Source organism: Chinchilla lanigera, unplaced genomic scaffold, assembly GCF_000276665.1.
Source record: "Chinchilla lanigera isolate Chin_1 unplaced genomic scaffold, ChiLan1.0 scaffold00009, whole genome shotgun sequence".
NCBI classification, from domain to species: Eukaryota; Metazoa; Chordata; class Mammalia; order Rodentia; family Chinchillidae; genus Chinchilla; species Chinchilla lanigera.
In genome coordinates this window covers 24,567,734-24,588,130 of record NW_004955410.1, presented here as the reverse complement: position 1 = coordinate 24,588,130, position 20,397 = coordinate 24,567,734, and the positions used below count along the sequence as shown (strand labels likewise).

General features: G+C 37.7%; 1 protein-coding gene across 1 annotated transcript in view; it reads left to right on the top strand.

The window, feature by feature from the left end:
- The window catches only part of Rapgef5 (Rap guanine nucleotide exchange factor (GEF) 5), a 190,404-nt gene that overhangs the window by 128,021 nt on the left and 41,986 nt on the right, over positions 1-20,397 (top strand). Inside the window, exons 11-13 of the mRNA XM_005377379.2 lie at positions 13,471-13,549; positions 17,353-17,497; positions 18,997-19,094. Of these exons, the coding sequence (XP_005377436.1) occupies positions 13,471-13,549; positions 17,353-17,497; positions 18,997-19,094 (322 nt within the window). The remainder of the gene's footprint in view (positions 1-13,470; positions 13,550-17,352; positions 17,498-18,996; positions 19,095-20,397) is intronic.

Below are 20,397 nucleotides of genomic sequence, written 5' to 3'. Positions count from 1 at the left end.
TGATTTTGAAATATCCAGGGAGAGCTGGGCATGGTGGCACAGATAGTCCCAGCATTGGGGAGGCAGAGGCAGGAGGATCACCCTGAATTTGAGGCTAGCCTGGGCTACATAGTAAATATCTGGGGCACAAGATGCTTAGGAAAAATAAAATCAAATTTCATTCTTAAAGGAAGGGAAAGTGGCATATAGTTTGGTAAGTGGAAGGTTGTGTTAGTTTGTCTTGATATTATAGTAGATCTGAGTCCACAATTACGTATGTGTTTCTACAAAGAAGCATAAACTTACTATGATTTACAGCATTTAAAAAAGACTATCAAGTGGTTTGACTTAGATATTATAGTCACCTCAAAAAGTGAATATTTACAATAATATTGTGCATTCCTAACTTACAAGGTTAACTTACCTGTAAGAACCTTTCTCATGTCTGACCTAGGCCATTGAACTCACGTTCGGGAACTTTCATCCTTTGTATTAGGTTTTGTAGTGAACTAGGAAGTAGTCCCTACTTTTTGTGAACTGCAATTATCAGGCCTGAGGAAGGCTTTGTGAAAACCCCCAATTTATAGCACCTGGATTAGAAGCACAGGTGACAACGCCAGACTTGGGAATGTGTCTAAAATGAGGTGCAGTCTTGTGGGACTGAGCCCAGCCGGTGGGGTGCGCGCCCACTCTGGAGAGTTGTTGTCTGAATTCAGCTGTAGGGCACCTAGTTGGTATATTGAGTGTCTAAAAAGTTTTCTTTTATTTTTATTATGTTGTATTTTATATTCTTGGTGATATTTCCGACCTCATGTGTCCATTACATGTCTGTAAGGTATGTGGTTCTAATAGCAAGAAAAAGATGTAAGGAAGTTGTTAGATTTGAGTAGTACATTTCTTTTGAAACAGGAGGTTGGAGAAGTAGCTCAGCAGTAGAACATGAGCTTATTAAGGGCCTTGGGTTCAGTCGGCAGCATCAAAAAACAAAACAAAATGAATGTATTAGAGCCATTTAAAACAAAAGAGTTTGTGTGAATACCTTTAGCACAACAGTAATAAAGTAAACGCATGTATATAGACACCCCCCAAAAAACCCTTGTTCAGTGCTGCATGTTTAGTGACCTGTTTACGCAGGTGTTGGGCTGGCAGCCTGGACTATAACAAAGATGAAAGACCATCAAGCTGTGAAAGCAAGTTTGTTCTTTTGATTTAGGAAAGAATGAGCAAATAATAATTGTGACTAATGATTTTTAGTACCCATCATGTTTACTTTGGAGACATTTATTCAGAGGGAAAGAGTTTTTGAGACAGGGCTCACTATGCAGTTCAGGCTGGCCTTGAGCTCATTTTGTAGCCCAGGCTGTCCTCAAACTCGCAGTGATCCTCTTGCTTCAGCCTCCCTAGTGCTGGGATTACAGGCGTGCGCCACCAGGCCTGGCAAGTAAAACATTTCAGTAGCATTAGAAATCTGTGTACTGTCTTAATCCATCCGTGTGACTGCCTGTTCTACCTTTTCAAAAGCAAATTGGCTGCTCTCGTATCTGTTTGCTATCATCAAGTGTATAAGAAAATAGTCAAGAAAATAAAAATGAAATATGGTTTGAGTAGAAATAAAAGAACTCTATCAGGCTGGTGCTTGAGGAAAACCAACTTCACAGGGGCATCTTTGGTGATTTAAGGACAATAAAAAGACTCAGTTCAACAGAGCCTTTTCGGTGCACGCCTGTAATTGCAGCACCCTGGGAGGCCAAGGCAAGAGGAGTGAAAATGTGAGCCCAGCTGAAAACTTAGTGACTTAGTGAGACGCTGTCTCAAAACAAGAAATAAAAATGGGTTAAGGATGTAGTTCAGTGTGAAGACAGTGGGTTCAGTCTGTGGAAACAAAACAAGACCCCGTTCCTATGACTCTTCCCCTTGAACCTGGGGATTCCATGACATTCCCGCATTCCCTCCCATAATGCCCTGCAGGGACTCTCCATCCACACCCTCAGGAGAGCATGCACAGTGAGGCAGAGAGAGGGCGTAGCCAGCCTGGGGACCTGGGCCCCTCCCACCATGATGTGCTGAGGAGCCTCAGGGGGTTGGTTAGGCACCTGTTCATCCTCCTTTCACCACCCTGAAGAGGAACTTGAGACCCATCTCCCAGGGTGGGTGTGAGGACTTCACATCTGGGTACCAACATCCAGTCTGTGGTCAGACAAGGGGGACTCCAGTAGTATGGTTGTTTTCAAATAAAGTGGCTGCTGTCATTTTCCCCTCTGCTACTTTTCCTCATTGCGCAGTGGAGCCACTGCTGTCATGCTGATGTGTGGCAAGAAGGTGCCGTTAGAAGCAAATGTGGGCTCTCTAGGCTAAAGACCTTGGTGGGTGAGGGGGTGGGCGAGGCTGGGGGGGTGGTGGAGACTCCCTCCTTCACAGCAGAGGAAAATTCATCAGCCTGAGGCTTATGGCTTTTAATTATGTCACCCACCAAATTTGAAAACCCTGCAAATAACTCCATGACCTCCACAGCAGAGACCATGTGCTCAGCCTTCAATAAAATGTGCTCAGGAGTTCAATAAATGGTTGCCGACCAAATATATATACATATATATTTGTGACCCTAAGCCACAAATCTCCCTTTCATGTATGTGTATGAAAGAAAGCAGCCGAGTGTTATTACAAAGAACCCTAATGACTGCCCCAGAAAGCAGAGCACAGAGGCTGCCTGCTGTAAGTTGCTGGTTGACGTGCTTGTCCTAGGACATACTATATATTTTTTTCTTTTTGAGCTGCTAGGTCTTTGCACTGAGCTAACTCCCTGCCCCACCTGCTTTTTCGAGACAGAATCACACTAAGTGCTGAATTGCCCAGCATGGGCTCTGACTTGTATCATGCAAGCAATATTTTTAACTACAGATGTACATTAAATTTTCTTGAATTGGAAGTTACAAGTTTGAGTAAGATTACAGAGAAAGAGCCTAACTTGTGCTTAATTATGCCTACTCTAAATTAGTGTACAGTATGTTTCTTTCCTCTGCCTAGCTATCATGCCAAATTTGGGCTGTAAAAGAGCAGTGACTGTCCACTGCTAAACCTGGAGGAAATAGCTTCTCTCCACTAGTCCTAGAATTTCTGTTAAGCAGATATAATAAGATATAAATTTTCCTTTCTAAAATTCAATATTTAATAAATGGTGCCAGAAAAACTTACTCTGTGCTTGCTAAAGATTAAAACTGGACCCATATCTTTCACCATGCATTAAACTAAATTCAAAAGGGACCAAAGTTCTAGATATTAAAACAGAAACATTAAATCTGCTGGAAGACAGAAGAGGTAAAACTCTTGAAGACATTGGTGTAGGTAGAGACTTTGTGAATGAAATCACGATCACATAGGAACTATCACAAAGAATCAACACCTGGGATCTCATCTTATTAAAAAGCTTTTGCACGCAAGAGAAACCACCAGCAGAGTGAAGAGAAGCCCACGATGTGGGAGAAAATGTTTGCCAACTGTTCCTCAGACAAAGGATGACTATCGAGAACATATAAAGAGCTCAAAAAAAAAATCAGACCTTCCAAATTTAAAGACCCAATCCAAAATGGGCATCTGAGATGAATACACACTTCTCTCTGATAAAGAAATAAAAACAGCAAATCAATATATGAAAAAATGTTCAACATCACTGGTCATTTGAGAGATGCAAATTAAAACAATACTGAGATTCCCTTTCACCCTGGAAAGAATGGCTATCATCAAGAAATCAACCACTAACAAATGCTGGAGAGGCTGTGGGGAGAAAGGAACCCTTCTCCACTGTTGGTGGGAGTGTAGACTGGTGCAACCACTGTGGAAATCAGTGTGGAGATTCCTCAAAAAGCTAGGATTGGAGGTCCCATATGACCCAGCTATTCCCGTTCTGGGTATCTTCCCAGAAGGAGTAAAAACAGCCTACCACAGTGATATATGTGCACCCATGTTTATAGGAGCACAGTTTGTAATAAGTAGCTCTTGGAAACAACCCAAATGCCCATCAAGCAAGGAATGGGTAAGAACAGTCTTTTTATACAATGGAGTACTACTCAGCTATAAAGACAGATAAACTGGAAACTTTTCTAGGTAAATGGATGCCACTTGAGACCACACTCAGAAGTGAAATAAACCAGATGTACATGTGTAAACATCATATTGTCTCCCTAATGTGAGAAGCTGAAAGAGTAAAAAAGATTCAAAATGTATAGTAGATATTGTGAAATGAGAAGAAACTGTTCAAAAAGAAAGAGGAACTGGGATGGGGGAAAGGAGAAAAGAAGGAAGGAAAAAGCAAAAAAAAAAAAAAATTAAAAATATATATCTACAAGATAGTTATACTACTAATTTATCTTAGTTCACTGAAAAGAAAGGTTTGTGCTAATATTGTTTGGACAATTAAATGCCTATATCTTGTACTCTGACTAGTTTAAAGATAATAATATGCAATGTATTAACCAATGCTATCCTCCTATTATGTTGTTTTGAAATTTTTGGGGGAGGGGGTTTCACTTTAAAATAAAAGAAAAGAAAATTGAATACTTAATGATTCACAATGACGAGAAAAAGTTCTGTTTTGTTTTTCTTTTTTGTTTTTTGTTTTTTTAAGAGCAGAATATATTTATTGAGGGAAAGAAAGCTTCTGTCCAAGAGAGGGACAGAAGGGGAGCCTGAGTGGGTTGTCCCAAGACTCTGTCTTTTCTAGGGACTTTTATAGAGCAAAACCATGAGGTGAGGTGGGTCCAAGATAGGGGAAAAATGGACAAAACTATGGTCAGCCAATAAGAATTGTTCAGGTAAAATTGATTAAATTGGGATCAAATGGAGAAGCGAGTCATGTAGCAAGTGGGCATGGAATACAGAACAGGGGCTTTTCCTATAAGGGGTTGGGTCAAGGACTCTTCAAGGTGATTGCTACCTATTTAGAATATCAATCCCTGATATCCATCCCTAGGGAAGTATGTAGGTGCATTTGTTTAGTCCTTTGTCTTGAAGTCTGGCCCACAGCAAATATGTATCTTTCATGTTGGCTTCTTCCAGGGCCTGGCCCTGTCTGACTGCCTATAATATTTCTATCTAACTCAGCTGCCTATAACATTCCCCACTCTGAAGAAGTAACCCAAACTGCCGTGAGGGAGTAACTGGCAATGACTGCTCTGGCTTCTTCAGGCTGAAAGGGGTCGTAGTTGTTGATTGGCAGTCAGAGATACTCTTAAGAGGGTCTGTCTAAAGGGCCTCGATAGACACCAGGCGTTTTCATCTTGGGTAGGCGTATAGCTTTAAATCCAAAAAGATGTGGACTATCCCTGAACCCTTGGGGAAGTACTGTCCACGACAGTACAGAGGCCTGGTCTTGAGGATCTTCAAAAGCAAAGAGAATCTAGGAATCTCTTTGTCCAAGGATCTCGGTGAGGAACTCCAAAATGATACAGGAAAATAAAAACTCCCAACCTGAATGATATCTGGAACGAGTTCCTGTTCTCTAAAATCAAGGAATGAATTTTAGGAACAACAGAGGTTAAGAGCAGAATATATTTATTGAGGGAAAGAAAGCTTCTGCCCAAGAGAGGGACAGAAGAGGGGCCTGAGTGAGTTACCCCAACCAGAGAAAGTTTAATGTTAACAATGGTGATGTATTTTGTTGGAAGGAAGCTGATAATCCACTCTTGAAATGTGAAAACATCACACCAGGACCTGAATTGATTCAAGTATTAGAGTGACCATTAATTGCTTGAAATAATCTTGTCTCAGGCTTCTAATTTAAGATATTATGTTTCAATTAATTTTTCTCCGTTTCTTGAAGCTCTAGCGTGTTTAGCTGACAAGCTCTTGGGAACACAGTTTGTGTCTGAAGAAGGCATTAGGCGATGCTAATAATGTGAGCAAGCTGCAGCTCCGAGAGGTCAATTATGTTTGAGTGAATCTTAGCACCAGGATATTAATTTTTATTGGTGGATGCTGGCAGGTTGGTATTAAAGGCTTCAAACCCGTGACAAATCCTACATTCTGATCTATGCTGTTAAATAAAATGTTACTTGCATTGATCATGAAATTTTACCTCCTGATTCTCTTTTGAGAGCAACTACTATTTCTAATCAGTGAGCCTACAAGTGTAACAAGAGTCTTCGCGGGGAAGCTGTGATACATGCTGTGAAGCTGCGTATTAGGATATCCTCAGTCCCTTGAATCTAACTTGCATATTGGCAAGGTGCATCTCTCCAGAGCCATCAGACCAGGGATCAGCCGCACAACAAAGCCAGTGACCTTGGAATCCTCAGTCTGACAAACTTCCTCCCAGCGGAGTTCAGCACTTCTGACTCCCACATTTCCCATCCTCTTTTCTTCTGAGTTTCTGTTACACTCATCTGTCCTGCTTCTTTCTCTTTTTTTAAACTTTCAACTCACCATTCTCTTACCATTGCCCACATGTAAGCAATTCTGAATATCCACTCCAGGTCACTCCTTAGCATGCTGCTTGTTTCCCATGGGTTTGGCTGAAAAGTCAGCCTTTATTTAGACAGGGGTTGCCATAACCATAAGCTCTAGCCCGCTTTGGCAAGCTCTGGTCTTTAATGTTTTTAACAGTATCTTCAAAAGAATAACCCAGGAAACCCAAGATCAACAAGTTTATAAAGATAAGCTCAACCTCCTTCCTTATTCCCTCTGGCTTTCAGGATTCACCAAGTCTAATCCACTAGTATTCTTCTCCTCACCTTGAAAACTTCCGTTCCTGTCTCTTCTAGGGATTCAGTTTCAGGCTTCTTTGTCTAGCTTTTAAAGGCTCTGACCTACTTTTCTAGCTTTACTTTTTGATTGTATGATGTGGTATTTTTATTACTATCTCACAACTGTACTGTGAACTGCCAAGTGAATGAATAAAGCCAACCACGACAGAAAGGTGGGAACTGGAGCATATGCCCTGGAGCGTGTACGCAGCTCAAAACCATGATTGTATATGAGATGTGGGCCTGGTATTGCCAGATCTTCTGATTTCTATATATTGTCAACTAAAAAAAATCTTTAAGGACTAAACAAGGCCTGTACGTCACAATTTTATGGCTCAGCCAGAGGTACCCCCACGTCTATTCCCTTGCTCGCATTTATTTTGCATTTCTCACTTCATTCTTCTTGGACATTCATGGTCAGTCCTCAGTACTCAGCTTCTGTTGGTTGATTAGTAGCACTTGGAAAATTGGGACAGGGTGTAAAAACTGTACTTTATGAAAATAAAGAACCAATAGTATTAAGTGCCTGGTGTGTGCCAGGTCTGCTGCCGGTTGCTTTAGGTGCACTATCCTGTCGAGTCCTCGCTACAGCTATGCTAGTTGCAGATATGATGTCCACCTAACAGGTGACTAAGCCAGTGGCCAGAGAGGTGAAATTTACTGTGCTGTAGGCTACACTGGTTCAATCCCAGCTCCCTGCTTCCCTTTGCATTCTTTTCACTGTTTCCCAAGCGTCCAGCAGGCTGGGAAGACACATGTGAGGTACAAACGGGATGTTTGTGCTTTGATACAGAGAGCAGCTGATTGGGGTGGGACCGAAGTTACCCGTACCGCCCGCCACTCACCTCTTAACCCTAGACCCCCTGCAAACACCGCCTCTGCAGTTACCACAGCCTGAAGAAAGTGGCCATTTGTTCTGTGTTTCTCCTAAAAACATTTCCCAAAGGCATTGTATGCATTTAAATACAGTTAAGATAAGAATATAATACCTGTTTTTGTTTTTCTGGTACCTAGGGATTGAACCCTGGGAGCACTGAGATATATCCCCAGTCCTTTTTTTTTTAAATTTTTACTATTTTTTAAAATTTTAAACAGGGTCTTACTAAGTTGCCCAGGCTGACCTCAAGCTTGTAATCCTCCTGCCTCAGCCTCTGGAGTAGCTGGAATTACAGGCATGCAGTACTTGTTGTATTCAAATCAAATCATCCTCTTTCAGAGAAAGAATGATAGGATTCCACAACAGAATTTTGCAAGCTACAATAAAAATAGATTGATTATCTGAAGAGCACATTCAAGCCCTATCTATAGTAAGTTCCTGTCAACAAAGACATGACATGGAAGGTTTGCTGTATAAACAGTATTAAATAATTAAGCATTTCTTGTGCAACAAATACCTGAAAACAAAACTTTGTATATGATTTAATGTTTTAGAGTAGCTAAGTGAAATTTTAGTGAAATTATAAAAATGGGCAGGAATTGAATGAATTTAAAAGCTGTGGCAAATATATATAGGGGTCATTAATGTCAGAAATGTACATTGGGGAGGAATCATAGCTTTAATAGCATAGCACTTTACAGTTCAAAGCTCAAACAGTCTAAAAAATTATTTGTGCTCAATCAAATTACAGGGTACATTTTGGTAGTACTTTTCAAAAAATAATGGTAAGTTGTACCATTCCAGGGCCCGTTCAAAGCTTTTCTTGACTCTTTGAAATCAAAGTTCAGTAGGACAGATTTTAAAAGTACCTTAAATTGCATTGCATAAGGGTGAAACACAACTGCGTACTTGAGGGAGTATAAGGTAGTACAGAGGTGTGGAATAGTCACATTACCATAGTTAGATCAGATGGAACCGTAGGCAGTTGCCTGTCAGAACTCTCCATTTGCTTTCTTAGTAATTCACTTTCACAGATGAGTGGTTTCATTATTGCATTAATTTTGCTTATGTGTTTTGAAAAAATAACCGAGGTAAAGTTCGATAATTATTCCTAAGTAATCCTATTCTCCTATGATTTTAGGAATCTAGGGGCTTTTCTTTGCCTTTCTTGGTTTTCTACCAACAAAAGCATTTTGCTTAACCCTTTTGGTAATGTGTAGATCAGTTTCTGTCATTTGATTTCATTTGCATAACAGACCCTATGAAAAGGGTCTGTAACCAAACCTCTTACCATTCCACCTTGACCCACTCTAGGATATTCTAGAGACCCTTGTGTATTACAGAAATAAACTGGGAATTCTTAGTGGTTGCATAAAGTGAGAGTGAGTAAACGTTTTGAATATAGTCCAGTAAAATCAAATAAAAATAGTTGCTTTCTGATACCTAAAAATTGTAAATAGTATCAGGTGTCATGCAAAAGTCCTTTATCACATCAGTAGGTATGATTAATTGTGCACTGAATTTTATTTATTTATTTATTTATTTAATGGGGTGGAGTAGGGAGAGGAAGAGTTCCAGGCTGGCCTCAAACTGCTTGTATAGCCTAGGCTAATTTTGAACTTGTGATCTCCCTGACTGAAGCCTCCCAGAGTGTTTGGATGATAGGTATATGACACCCTGCCTGGTTTAGACTGAATTTTAGAATGACTTACATCAAGACCATAGATTTTTGACTGCACATTGATGTATTTTCTTTCAAGTTACTTAAAACTTAAAACTATAATAGTTTTCGCCTTCTTGTTTTGATGATTATCTGAATATTACTTTTATGTTATAAGAGTTCAAAAAGCCACTGCAAAAATATATTCCTTTTGGGGGCCTAGAGTGTAAATGGTACAGCACATACTTAGTGTGCAAGAGCCCTGGATTCAATTCCCTAGCACTCACTCCAAACCATCTTTTGTTTTGGTGGAATGGGGAGGATGTTCCCAAAAGTTTAGAGGTGAGCCGAGGATTTGGGGTTAGATTTAATGAATAGACTTTCAAAGAAAAGGGGTTTTTGGTATATTAATGCCTAGATACTGTATGCACAGAGTTAGAGATCCAAATGAATGCATCTCATTATTCAGAGTGTTAGTGTATTGGCAACTATAGATTTATTTCTATGAAAGATGGTCTTATGCATACAAAAGTGCCTTTTAGCCTACAGTTTTAAATTACTATTAATTAAGCACTATGTGATATAATAGATAATTATAGTGTTTTAATATGGATGCTAGTGGATTTGCTAGTCCTTCTAAATGGCTATTGTTGGCTAATAGGCTTCAGGGGCTCATTCATGTAGCCATTGTGATTCTAAAAATATCTCTAAATACCAATGGGACAGCCTGTTTTGAAGCATGACTATTATAAAACTAACTTTTATTTGAAGTGCATCACTCTGATTATAGACTTTTTATTCATATCACTCAGTTGCTTTCAGAATATGTGTAGCAAAAAAAACACATGCTGAAGAAAGAATCAAGGAACAAGATGGTAGTTAAAAAGGAAAAGATTGGACTTAGGAGTGTTGGAAATCTTTTTTGATTGTTTGTTTGTTTTTGTTTTGTTTTTTCGAGATAGGGTCTCACTATGCAGTTTAGGCTGGCCTTGAGCTCACTTTGTAGCCCACGCTGGCCTCAATGATCCTCCTGCCTCAGCCTCCTGAGTGCTGGGATTACAGGCGTGCACCACCAGCCCAGCTGGAAATCTTTTCTATTCATTAGGATTTTTAACTGTTTTACTCATTAGGATTTTAACTGGAGATGTTCTTATGTAGCCTGGTTGTTTTTATTTTAATTAATATTTCTATGGCAGAGAGATAATTAGGTAAATGCTGTCGAATATTAAATAGGGTAGTAGCTTAGAGGAAAATAAGTATTTCTGGGTCACAGCCCTGAACAAAATATTGTGGTATGTGAGCTGATTAATTAAATTGAAAGCCAAATGAGTTTGCCGTCATCCAACCAGCTCCTTTAGTCACTCCATTCATTATCCAAGGTTTCTCCAGCACAGCATGACTGGTTATGTCACAGTTAATGTTTTTTTTTCTAAATCCTGCTACTAATAGAGTAACTCTTGCTTAGAGAATAGTTCTCGTCTCATTAAATGCAGCTAAAATGTAAGAACATACCAGAGTATGAACCCATATGTCACATCATGCATTTAAATGCCCAACATGTGAAGTTCTCAATGTTGACACCAGTGGCTTCTATATATTGGTGGCTCCTACCTCTAAGAGCACACTGAAGACACTAAAATATATGCTAGGCTACTGTGTTGTCCCTGCTGCTTGTATCTATATTACATGCAAAGAAAAAAAAGTCCTAGCTCAATTTCTAAACAGACCAAAGAAGTTGAGTGACAACCACATTTAGCATAGCAAAAATTTACCATTCATGGGAACACCGTTTAATAGGAATTCAAAGTGATAGTTTTAAACTGTATTTGCAAAATATCCTGAGTTGTCTGGCATTATGTAAATGATCAATTTTAATCTCATTTATTTTATAAATTGTAATGGAAAATCACTACAATTTTTCATTATGATGGCCCGTCATTAACTTTTGCTACCAAGTTAACTAGTTTGGGGGCAGAACCTAGAATAAAGCTTTTTCTGTCTGTTTGTGCATTTTGGGAATCGAACTCAGGACTTTGCGCTAGCTAGGCAGGCACTTGTGCCACTGAGCTATATATTGCCAGCCCTTGTGCATTTCTTTGAAAATTTGTAAACCAATTCTAGTTGGGAGTTCCGAGCTTTTCTGTGAATGCAGGCAGAGCAGTGCCTGATTAGGCTCACCACCATAGCTTTCTCTTTTTTCCTTTTTTCTTTTCTTTTGGTTTTTTGAGACAGGGTCTCACTGTGTAGTCCAAACTAGCCTTGAACTCACTACATAGCCTAGGTTCGCCTTGAACTCAGAGCAGTCCTCCTGCCTCACCTCCCAAGTGCTGTGATTACAGGCATATGCCCTTTCTTATAGCTTTCTTACACTAGGCCTAACTGATGCCCACCCCCCTGGGCTGCCGTTCCCTCCCCGACCCCACAGCCTACAGAGCCTGTCACACGTGTTTGGAAACTTGCTCCTTCTACAGAGCAATAGGTGTTAGACCTGTGATTGCTGGTATATTGCACTGTGATACAATATTAGAAGTTAAGGTTTAGTTTTGTATTTTAGTTCCCATTTGTCAAATTTACTGTCCTGATAAGGAATCCTGCTACAAAATAGCTGAAGAAATTCTCATACTCTTCATCAGCAGAGCTCATTTTAGTTAATGACATCTTGAAATTTAAAAGCAAGATTTCTAATAACATTACTATTTACAACCACTTATCTAATGCAGATAAGAATTATGGCAATGTTCTGTGGTCAAACAAAACGTAAAAGTAAGAAAGTTGCAGCTGATGTTACTATAGATGTCATTCACAACTTCTTACATAAGAGTTTTGTATCTATAAATATAGTCTTGCTGTTTGCATCAGTTAACTTTTACAATAAATTTAACTGGTTTTTCTAAACATTCTGGAAATTTTCTTTCATCCGGTCTTTAACATAGAATGGTAGAGCTCTGTACTAGGTGATTAGTTACAAAGTGACACATTTATAAAGTGTAGATCTTGGAGAACACAAATGCTGTTGAGTTGATGTCTCGGCCCAGGCTACTATAACAAAATACCATGGACTGCGTGGTACATAAACAGCAAACATTTATTTCCCATTCTGGAGGCCAGAAGTCAAAGGTACCAACAGAGTCAGTGTCTATGAGGACTCTTTTCTAGTTCACTGCCCACAGTTGTCTCACTGCGTTCTCTCATGGTAGATATAGGAAGCAGCCACTCTCAGGACTCTTATATGGACACTAAGCCCACTCCTGAGGGATCCACCTTATGACCTTATCTAATCTAATTACCTCCCAAATACTTCACCTTCTAGTAATACGTCACACAGTAAAGTTTCAGTTTACAAAGTTGGGGAAGGTATAGGTATTCAGTCTATAATTGCATATAATCACATTATCTCTATAATTTGTTACTATTGCATAAAACTAAACATTGGATGATCAGAATGAAAAGATAGAGAAATGAAATCATTATATTGGAGTTCAGAACTTGCCTATTTAGCAGCTCAATATTACACAAACAAGTAAGCTGGGCTTTTCCAAGAGCATGCAAGGCAAAGAGATGACCCCTTTTTGTCGTAGAAAAAATGAATTAGGGAGAATTGTGCTGTACTTTGCTGTACCTACTCTCCAATTTTAACTGGAGTCAGCCCAGTATCTCTTCATGATAGTAAGAAAATCATGCATCACTTTCCCAATTTCTTATAGATGCATTTGAACAAGGAAGGTAAATGGCCTTGGGACTTGATGTGTGTCTTCTGTATTTTATTATCCATTGTTCCTGTCCTAGCTGTAAATAAATGGATTTGGAAAGCTTTAATCTATTAGAACATGAAGGTTTCATTCCCAATAGGGCTGAAGTATATACCTCAGAAGTCTTACAAAATTTATTTTTCAAAACCACATTGTTTATGCATTGGCTTTTCAAAACATGTTTACCTGCAAATATAAATGATGTATCTGGAGGGAAAGAAAAGATAGAGTTGCATGTTTAAAGAGCCTTGCAAGGAAAAAAAAAAAAAAAAAGCTATGCTTGAGGCATTCTATGTGAAGAATTTTTCATGTCTTTAATGATATATTTTCTGGCCAAAATCCTCCTCTCCTAACCCTTCCTACCACAGTAGTTCCATCATTTCTGCTATTTTTGCCATGCACATAGATAACCAGCTGGCCTTCTTGTCACCTTTTTGTTTACCTGGTATTTGTTTTCTTTCTTTGCAGAGACCCTCCTCGATGATTTCCTTCTCACGTACACTGTCTTCATGACGACTGATGACTTGTGCCAGGCGCTGTTAAGGCAATATCCTTCATTAACTTCGGGATGCTGTGGTGCCTTCCTCTCAGACAGATGTCCTACATTAGGAATTAACTGCCTTTCTTAATTTACTCAATTCCACGGTAGCATGTGGATGTGTTAAATATTAATGTAATGGTATCCACAGTAAAAGATGAAATGAGACAGAATGGACAGGGGGAAATGGAAATGCAGCCCTATTTTGATGTAAGATACAGATAAATTGAACTTTTTATATTTGCTTCAAATCTGTTTTTTATGATTGTCTAGAGATCTGGAGGTAAAATTGGCCTTCTGGTAAACCTCAGAGTCAAGAGGTTGAGTGTGGATTGGTACTGTATCACACACAGTGGCTTCAGAGGAGAACTGGTAAGAGTCAGACCACTTATGCACAAAAACTTAGGTACATATGTGATATCACGTTCCTGGGAAAGTGTCCCTGGGTACATGAGCTATTATTCCCCCACACAGGAAGTCTAAACTTGCCTCTGGAACCAAGTGTCATCTTTTCACAGCTTTGTCTTTGTATGTCCTCTTAAAATAATGGATGTGACTAGAAGGTTACTGACCAGCTGGGCAAGTCTTATAATCTTACCCACTAACTAGAAGCAATGCCAGTGGAAACAATGAAAGGCCAGAGAGCAAAGCCAAACCACTTGCTAAACATGTCCAAGTGGGCCTCTTGCTTCACAGTGCTTAAAGATATGCTTTGACATCATCTAAGTATTTAATAAATTTAATTGATAATTTTGTTAAAGGTAAAATTTAATTAATTAAAAATTTAAGCATTTAGTAAAGCACTCATGTTTTTATAAATCAAACAGAACATTTCATTCCAACTTGCATAAAAATGTTAAAGTGAATAGATTTTTTGCATATGCCAGTTTTATGAAGACCTATTGATAATAGTCATTTACTATAGTTTTCCTTTTAAATAATCATTACGTATCTCCAAACTCTATAGCATTTTTCTCCCTAAAAGAATGCTGTAAAACTCCCTGAAATACATAAAGTAAATTAGTCTTTAAAAATATGTAAACTAGCTGGCCATGATGGTGCACACCTGTAATCCCAGCACTTGGGAGGCTGAAGCAGCATGATTACTATGAGTTCGAGGCCAGCATGGGCTACAAAGTGAGTTCACGGCCAGCCTGAACTTCATAGCAAAACTCTGTCTCAAAAAGAATCCCCCCCACCAAATACATATATATATATATATTAGAAATGGTGATTGCATTTTAGTGCTTTATTATATCCTATGACCAAGCCAAGCTATAGATATTTTTATACTTGTTGAAATTGGCTTATTGAACAGATCTTGAAATGTTACTAATTTTGCATTTGGAAAGTTTCGATAATATGTGCAGACTTCTTCTACAGTTTTGAAGTGGAATATTGCTAAGAAATTTAGCAATAATTAAAAGAGGTTTTGAATTTTTCCCTCTTCAGAAGTGTTTGATAAAAATATCTGTAAGCTAATTTAACCTATGTTTTAATGCTAACATATTTGTAAATAACTACCATCCATTAATATAGTGTTTTTATAGCCTTCCAACTATTAATTACCTTTAACTATGATCTTAATATTATTTTTAATTATCATTTAAAATTTAATGTCTCAGAGGATGTTCCTAAAAAATCTTTCAGAGTTTTCTTGGCTATAAATATGTTTGAGTCTTTGAATATGAAATTTAATTTGAAAATTTAGTTCAGAATTTTAGCAGTCTTTTTATTGATTACCAAAAACCCAGGACAGTTCAAACCATGAGTTTTTCTACATGATCATTTCATTTTTTTTTTGCACACTCTGCTTTCTGTGAAATTGTACAAACCTCAGACAAACCTTTGACAGCCATATTCCTTGTGAAATATTTTGTGTACATCTTAGTGATAATTTCTTTCATAGCCCACTATTGTTTTTTCTGATGGTTTTTAAACATTATTTATAGATTAGCACCATTTGTGCTGGGTTTAGATATTTTAGATAAGTATTTTTTATTGCAATAGAATTCAAAAGCTTTTAGCTTTTCTCATCATAAAGCACATTATTTAAGCTCATAGCCCTGGGCCAGCTAATATTCAGTGCATTACACAGAAGTTGTATCTCTCCCAGTGCCTTCTGAGTATCCCTACCCCTAGCTAAATTTATAAATCAGTGTAGTTTTGCATGGATAAAATATAGAAGAGTCTAATATAGGAAAGCAGAATAATGCAAATGCAAGTTTAATCAATAAATATTTTAAAATATATATCTTGGAGAGAGGAAAGAACACTGTTAAGCAAATAAATGTTAGTAACTATGAATATGGAAAAATGGTGGTTCTGTGAAGCTGCTTTATTCTGCTGGCCTATAATTGTAGCACCTTTGCAGTCTGAATAAAAAGCTTGTATCTTCACTTATGTATACTTACCTAAAAAAATGAAGTTGTTGGCATTTCTTCTTTTCCTGCTTTTTCTTTATATTTATGAACCCATTATATTTATAAGAAAAGAACAAGAATGTTTACAGAAATAGAACTAATAAATCTTCACATTTTATGTTTCAAGAGAAAATCTGGAAGAAAAAGATGCTTGAATAGAATTTTGGGGGCCTTGTTCCATTTCACAGGTAGAACTTAAAGATAGCCACTGTCTATTCTTTCAGGATAAGGTGAAAGTGACTGAATTATGTTTAAAATACTCACAAAGCCTCTGTATAATTTATTCCTACTTTGCAATTATTTATCTGCATTAAGGAATATATAATTGAACAAACCCAAGACCTGTGTGTTTAATATCCTAGTGTTTCCTATGCTCAGTTAACTTTCCCATGTGTTCAAGGTTATCATTTTGGAGAGAAAAAGATTAATTTAGCTCCTCTTTCATTCGTAGTCATTTAAATAGCATAGTTAATACATGCTCATTGTATACAAATTAGAAAATTCTAATAAGTAAAAGAATTCATACATTCTCAAATCCCATTACATTGAAAAGCCACTGTTAACCATCTCTATATCCTTCCAGATAATTTTATTATTCACATAAGCATTGTTAACAGAAATGGACCATTCTAACATACTCTTTTCTACTTGCTTTTCTGCACAGCAATAGTTTGTGAGTGTTCTGTGTCAGTGTATGTACTACTAGGCAAATTATTTTTATGGCGATACTGTAGTCTGCTAAATGGATATGTAATAATTTAGTTACCTTATCTCACTTGCTGAAGCATTGAGATTATTTTATTTTTTTAATTTAATGAAGATGAAAATTAGTAGTCCTTTCCACTTACGTGTTTGCACATTTACTCAGTTCTGTCTTCCAAGTAAATTCCTAGAAATGGAGTGTCGAATCGTATCACAAATTACGCTCCAGAAATCTGTGCTCATTTAGAACTACTTCAGAAATAACTGCTTTTTTTTTTTTTTTTACAAAATGTGTATCTCTGATAATCAAAGAATATTTGGCCTCCTTTTGATCCGTACAACTGTGAACAGCGTTCACCTATGTAGGGATTCCACATCGTCTCCAGAAGCCACCCAGTATCTCTTTGAACTGACATTAATCCCACGCTGCCTGTGGGACTTTGTCAGCAGCTGCCAGTGTGATGGTCCAGCCCTTAACTCCAGGGCCTCCAGCTGAGGATACTTCAGTCATTTTGTCAGTTTGCTTTTGTTCTTTTCAGTGCACACCTTTTCCTCTCACTGTGTGTGTTCTCTTCCTCCTTTGTGGAAAATAGATGCTTTTGCCTGTTTTGTAAAACTAGAATAAGTGGGTCTCTTTGTGGGTTTTTTTATTCCAACAACATAATGTTCTTTCTTAACCGATTGCACCTATTCTGCTAAAAAGTATCAAGGCAAGGAAGAAAATTCAGATGTTCCTTGTAGGAAACGTAAAGTCTTGCATCTGGTTTCTCAGTGGATTGCTCTGTACAAAGACTGGCTTCATGAAGATGAACACTCAAAAATGTTTTTAAAGGTAACCTAAGGCTTCCAGAGAGTCTGATGCCAAGTGATGGTTTTATTTCAGTTACACATTTCACACTGTCATTTGTAGATAAGTCATTCAACTTTTTTTGATGGTCAAGTTGCAATTTGGAAAAAGTGTAAATGCACTTTTTTGTCCTGAGGCCTGATAGTCCCTAAATATTTAAATTTTACTTTCCCCCACATAGGCAGCTTTTTAAAAATTTTAAATGTTTTACTATGAAAAAATATGGAAGGAAATGTTTATACTTACTAACTTGAGCCAAGAGAGTTTCGATTGCAAAGATATACTTCAAATTTTGATACTACTTAATAGATTGAGATTTAGTATAGCTTTAAACTATCCAGTCTTATATACATATACAATATTTGTATAAAGCATTATCATTTAAAAACTATATTAACCAGCCAGGTATGCACACCTGTAATCCCAGCACTCTGGAAACCTAAAGCGGGAGAATTATGAGTTCGAGCCCATCTTGGGTAATTTAAAGACTTAATAAGACCCTGTTTCTGAAAAGTAGGGGGGGTGAAAGCCCAGGGTTCAATCCCCAGTACAACAAACAAAAAGAAGAAGAAGAAGAAAATTACATTGACCACATATAGTATGTAACCTAAGAACATGATATATTTTGAGAATTTTAAGCAATGATTTGTAAAAAATTTACATTTCAAATTAAACACATTGATTCATTTATCTAATTATTAATAGGCTGCAATATCTTTTTAACTCAGGCAGTTGTCTTGGTTAGACAGAAGTCCTTTGACCCCAAAACCATAGTGATATGCAGATTAATAGAAAGGCTAGAATGGAGTTCTATCTCCGAGGAGATCTATTTCAGAATAAGCAAGTGCCTAAACTGCTGCTATCTTTCATGAAGGAAATTACTTTGAATGTAATGTTTAGACATCTAGTTTAAAACTGGTTTAACCAACATTTTGCCTGAACTCCTTATTTTCAAAACAGCTGATTAATTAATATTTTTTTTCCCAATGGTTATGTGGATATTATTTTTTAAGATATAAAGTAGGCATAGATTTTTTTCTTTTTTGAAATGGGGTCTTGCTATCTAGTTCATTCTAGCCTTGAGCTCACTATGTAGCCCAGGTTGTCCTCAACTCATGGCACTCCTCCTGCCTCAGCTTCTCAAGTGCTGGGATCATAGGCGTGCGCCCCTGTGACCAACTGTCATAGACATTTTGAGTAGGCAGTAAGATCTCTGTTTTTGGCATTTCCTACCTAAAGCACCTTAAGCAGTTGATTGAGTGGCTAAGATTCAACCCATAGATTGTCATGGACTGCACCGTATTTCATTGAGTGGGATAGCTGATATCTGAGTCTTTTGTTGGCAGTGGTTCTGAGGATTGAACCCTGGACTTCACACATGCTACACACATGCTCTACCAAAAGCTAAAATCCCAGCACTGTCATAATGTTAACCCTTACCAAACGGACAGTAAACTATTTCAGCTGCTGTTTGTCTTTTCCAGACCATATATAGGAATGTACTGGATGATGTCTATGAATATCCAATACTTGAAAAAGAGTTAAAAGAATTTCAAAAGATTCTTGGAATGCATCGTCGTCAGTAAGTATTTAATTTTTCTTACTGGAATATCTTGCATAAAATTGATTTTGAATATTTTGGGTTTTTTTCCTCTTTTGTTTTGATTTTTGCAGTAGTTGGGATTGAACCCAGAACCTTTGCACAATGGTATATACCGAGTCCCTTTTATTTTATGAGACAGGAAGGATGTGACTAAATTGCCCTGGCTGCACCAGAACTTGCAGTCCTTCTGCTTCAGCCTCCCAGAATGCTGGGATCACAGGCTGGCACCGCTCCCCTCAGGGGTTTGGAACATTTTTGACTCTGGGATTCATCTTGCTTCCTTAGTAAATTGTGTATTTTTAGATCTCAAAATGAAAGAACACTACATCAAGCTTATTGAATTCTGTTTTACATGGTTTAAATAAACTGGACCATAACTACCCGCATGTATAAAAACAATTATTTAATAGATTATTATTTAAGCCTACATATTTAGCTTATCATTTGGGGGCTTATAGTTTTATCTATGGAAAAGGGAAAAAAAAAGTTTATGAGTAAGTCCTAGTGAGTCATGGAACATTTCAAAAACTCAATTTTATGAGTTCCCTGAGATTTCTTATCAATTTGGAAAGATTAAAGAAAGTCATTAACTTACTGACTCTTCGCAGGTCCAAGCATCCCATAAATAACACTCATTAATCTTGCAGCTTCACTGCACATGATTTTGCTTGGTTTTACCGCTGACACTCCTTCTTAGTTTTAGTAACTGAAAACATTAAGCCTTTATTTGGTTTTCAGATATAGTTTAAAGAGTTCATCTGAGGGAACGTTGTTCTGTGATTTGCAGTGTACTAGTGTATACTAATTGGGAAAGCTTTTGTTATGATGTCAGTAGTCATAAATGCGGTTCTCAGAAAAAATGCTAATTCAGCCCTTTCAGATTACTGATTTGAGCTTTAAGTCCTTATTTAATTTTAGTAAAGAGAGTCCTTGTTGCAAAGTAAAAATCTAAGGGAGAAAACAAACCATTTATAAGTTTTAGTTCACATTCATCAAAATTGCACTTTTTTTTTTTTTTTTTTTTTCTTTTTGAGACAGGGTCTCACTATGCAGTTCAGGCTGGCCTTGAGCTCACTTTGTGGCCCAGGCTGGTCTCAAATTCACAATGATCCTCCTGCCTCAGCCTTCCGAGTGCTGGGATAACAAGCGTGCACCACCACACCCGGCTTTAAAATTACACGTTTAGACATTTAAAAATCACCCGCAAAGTAGAGAGCAGTTAGAAATGAATGTTATGTGTTATGGTCATCTTTTGCTACAGTCTGCAGTATATTAAATATCC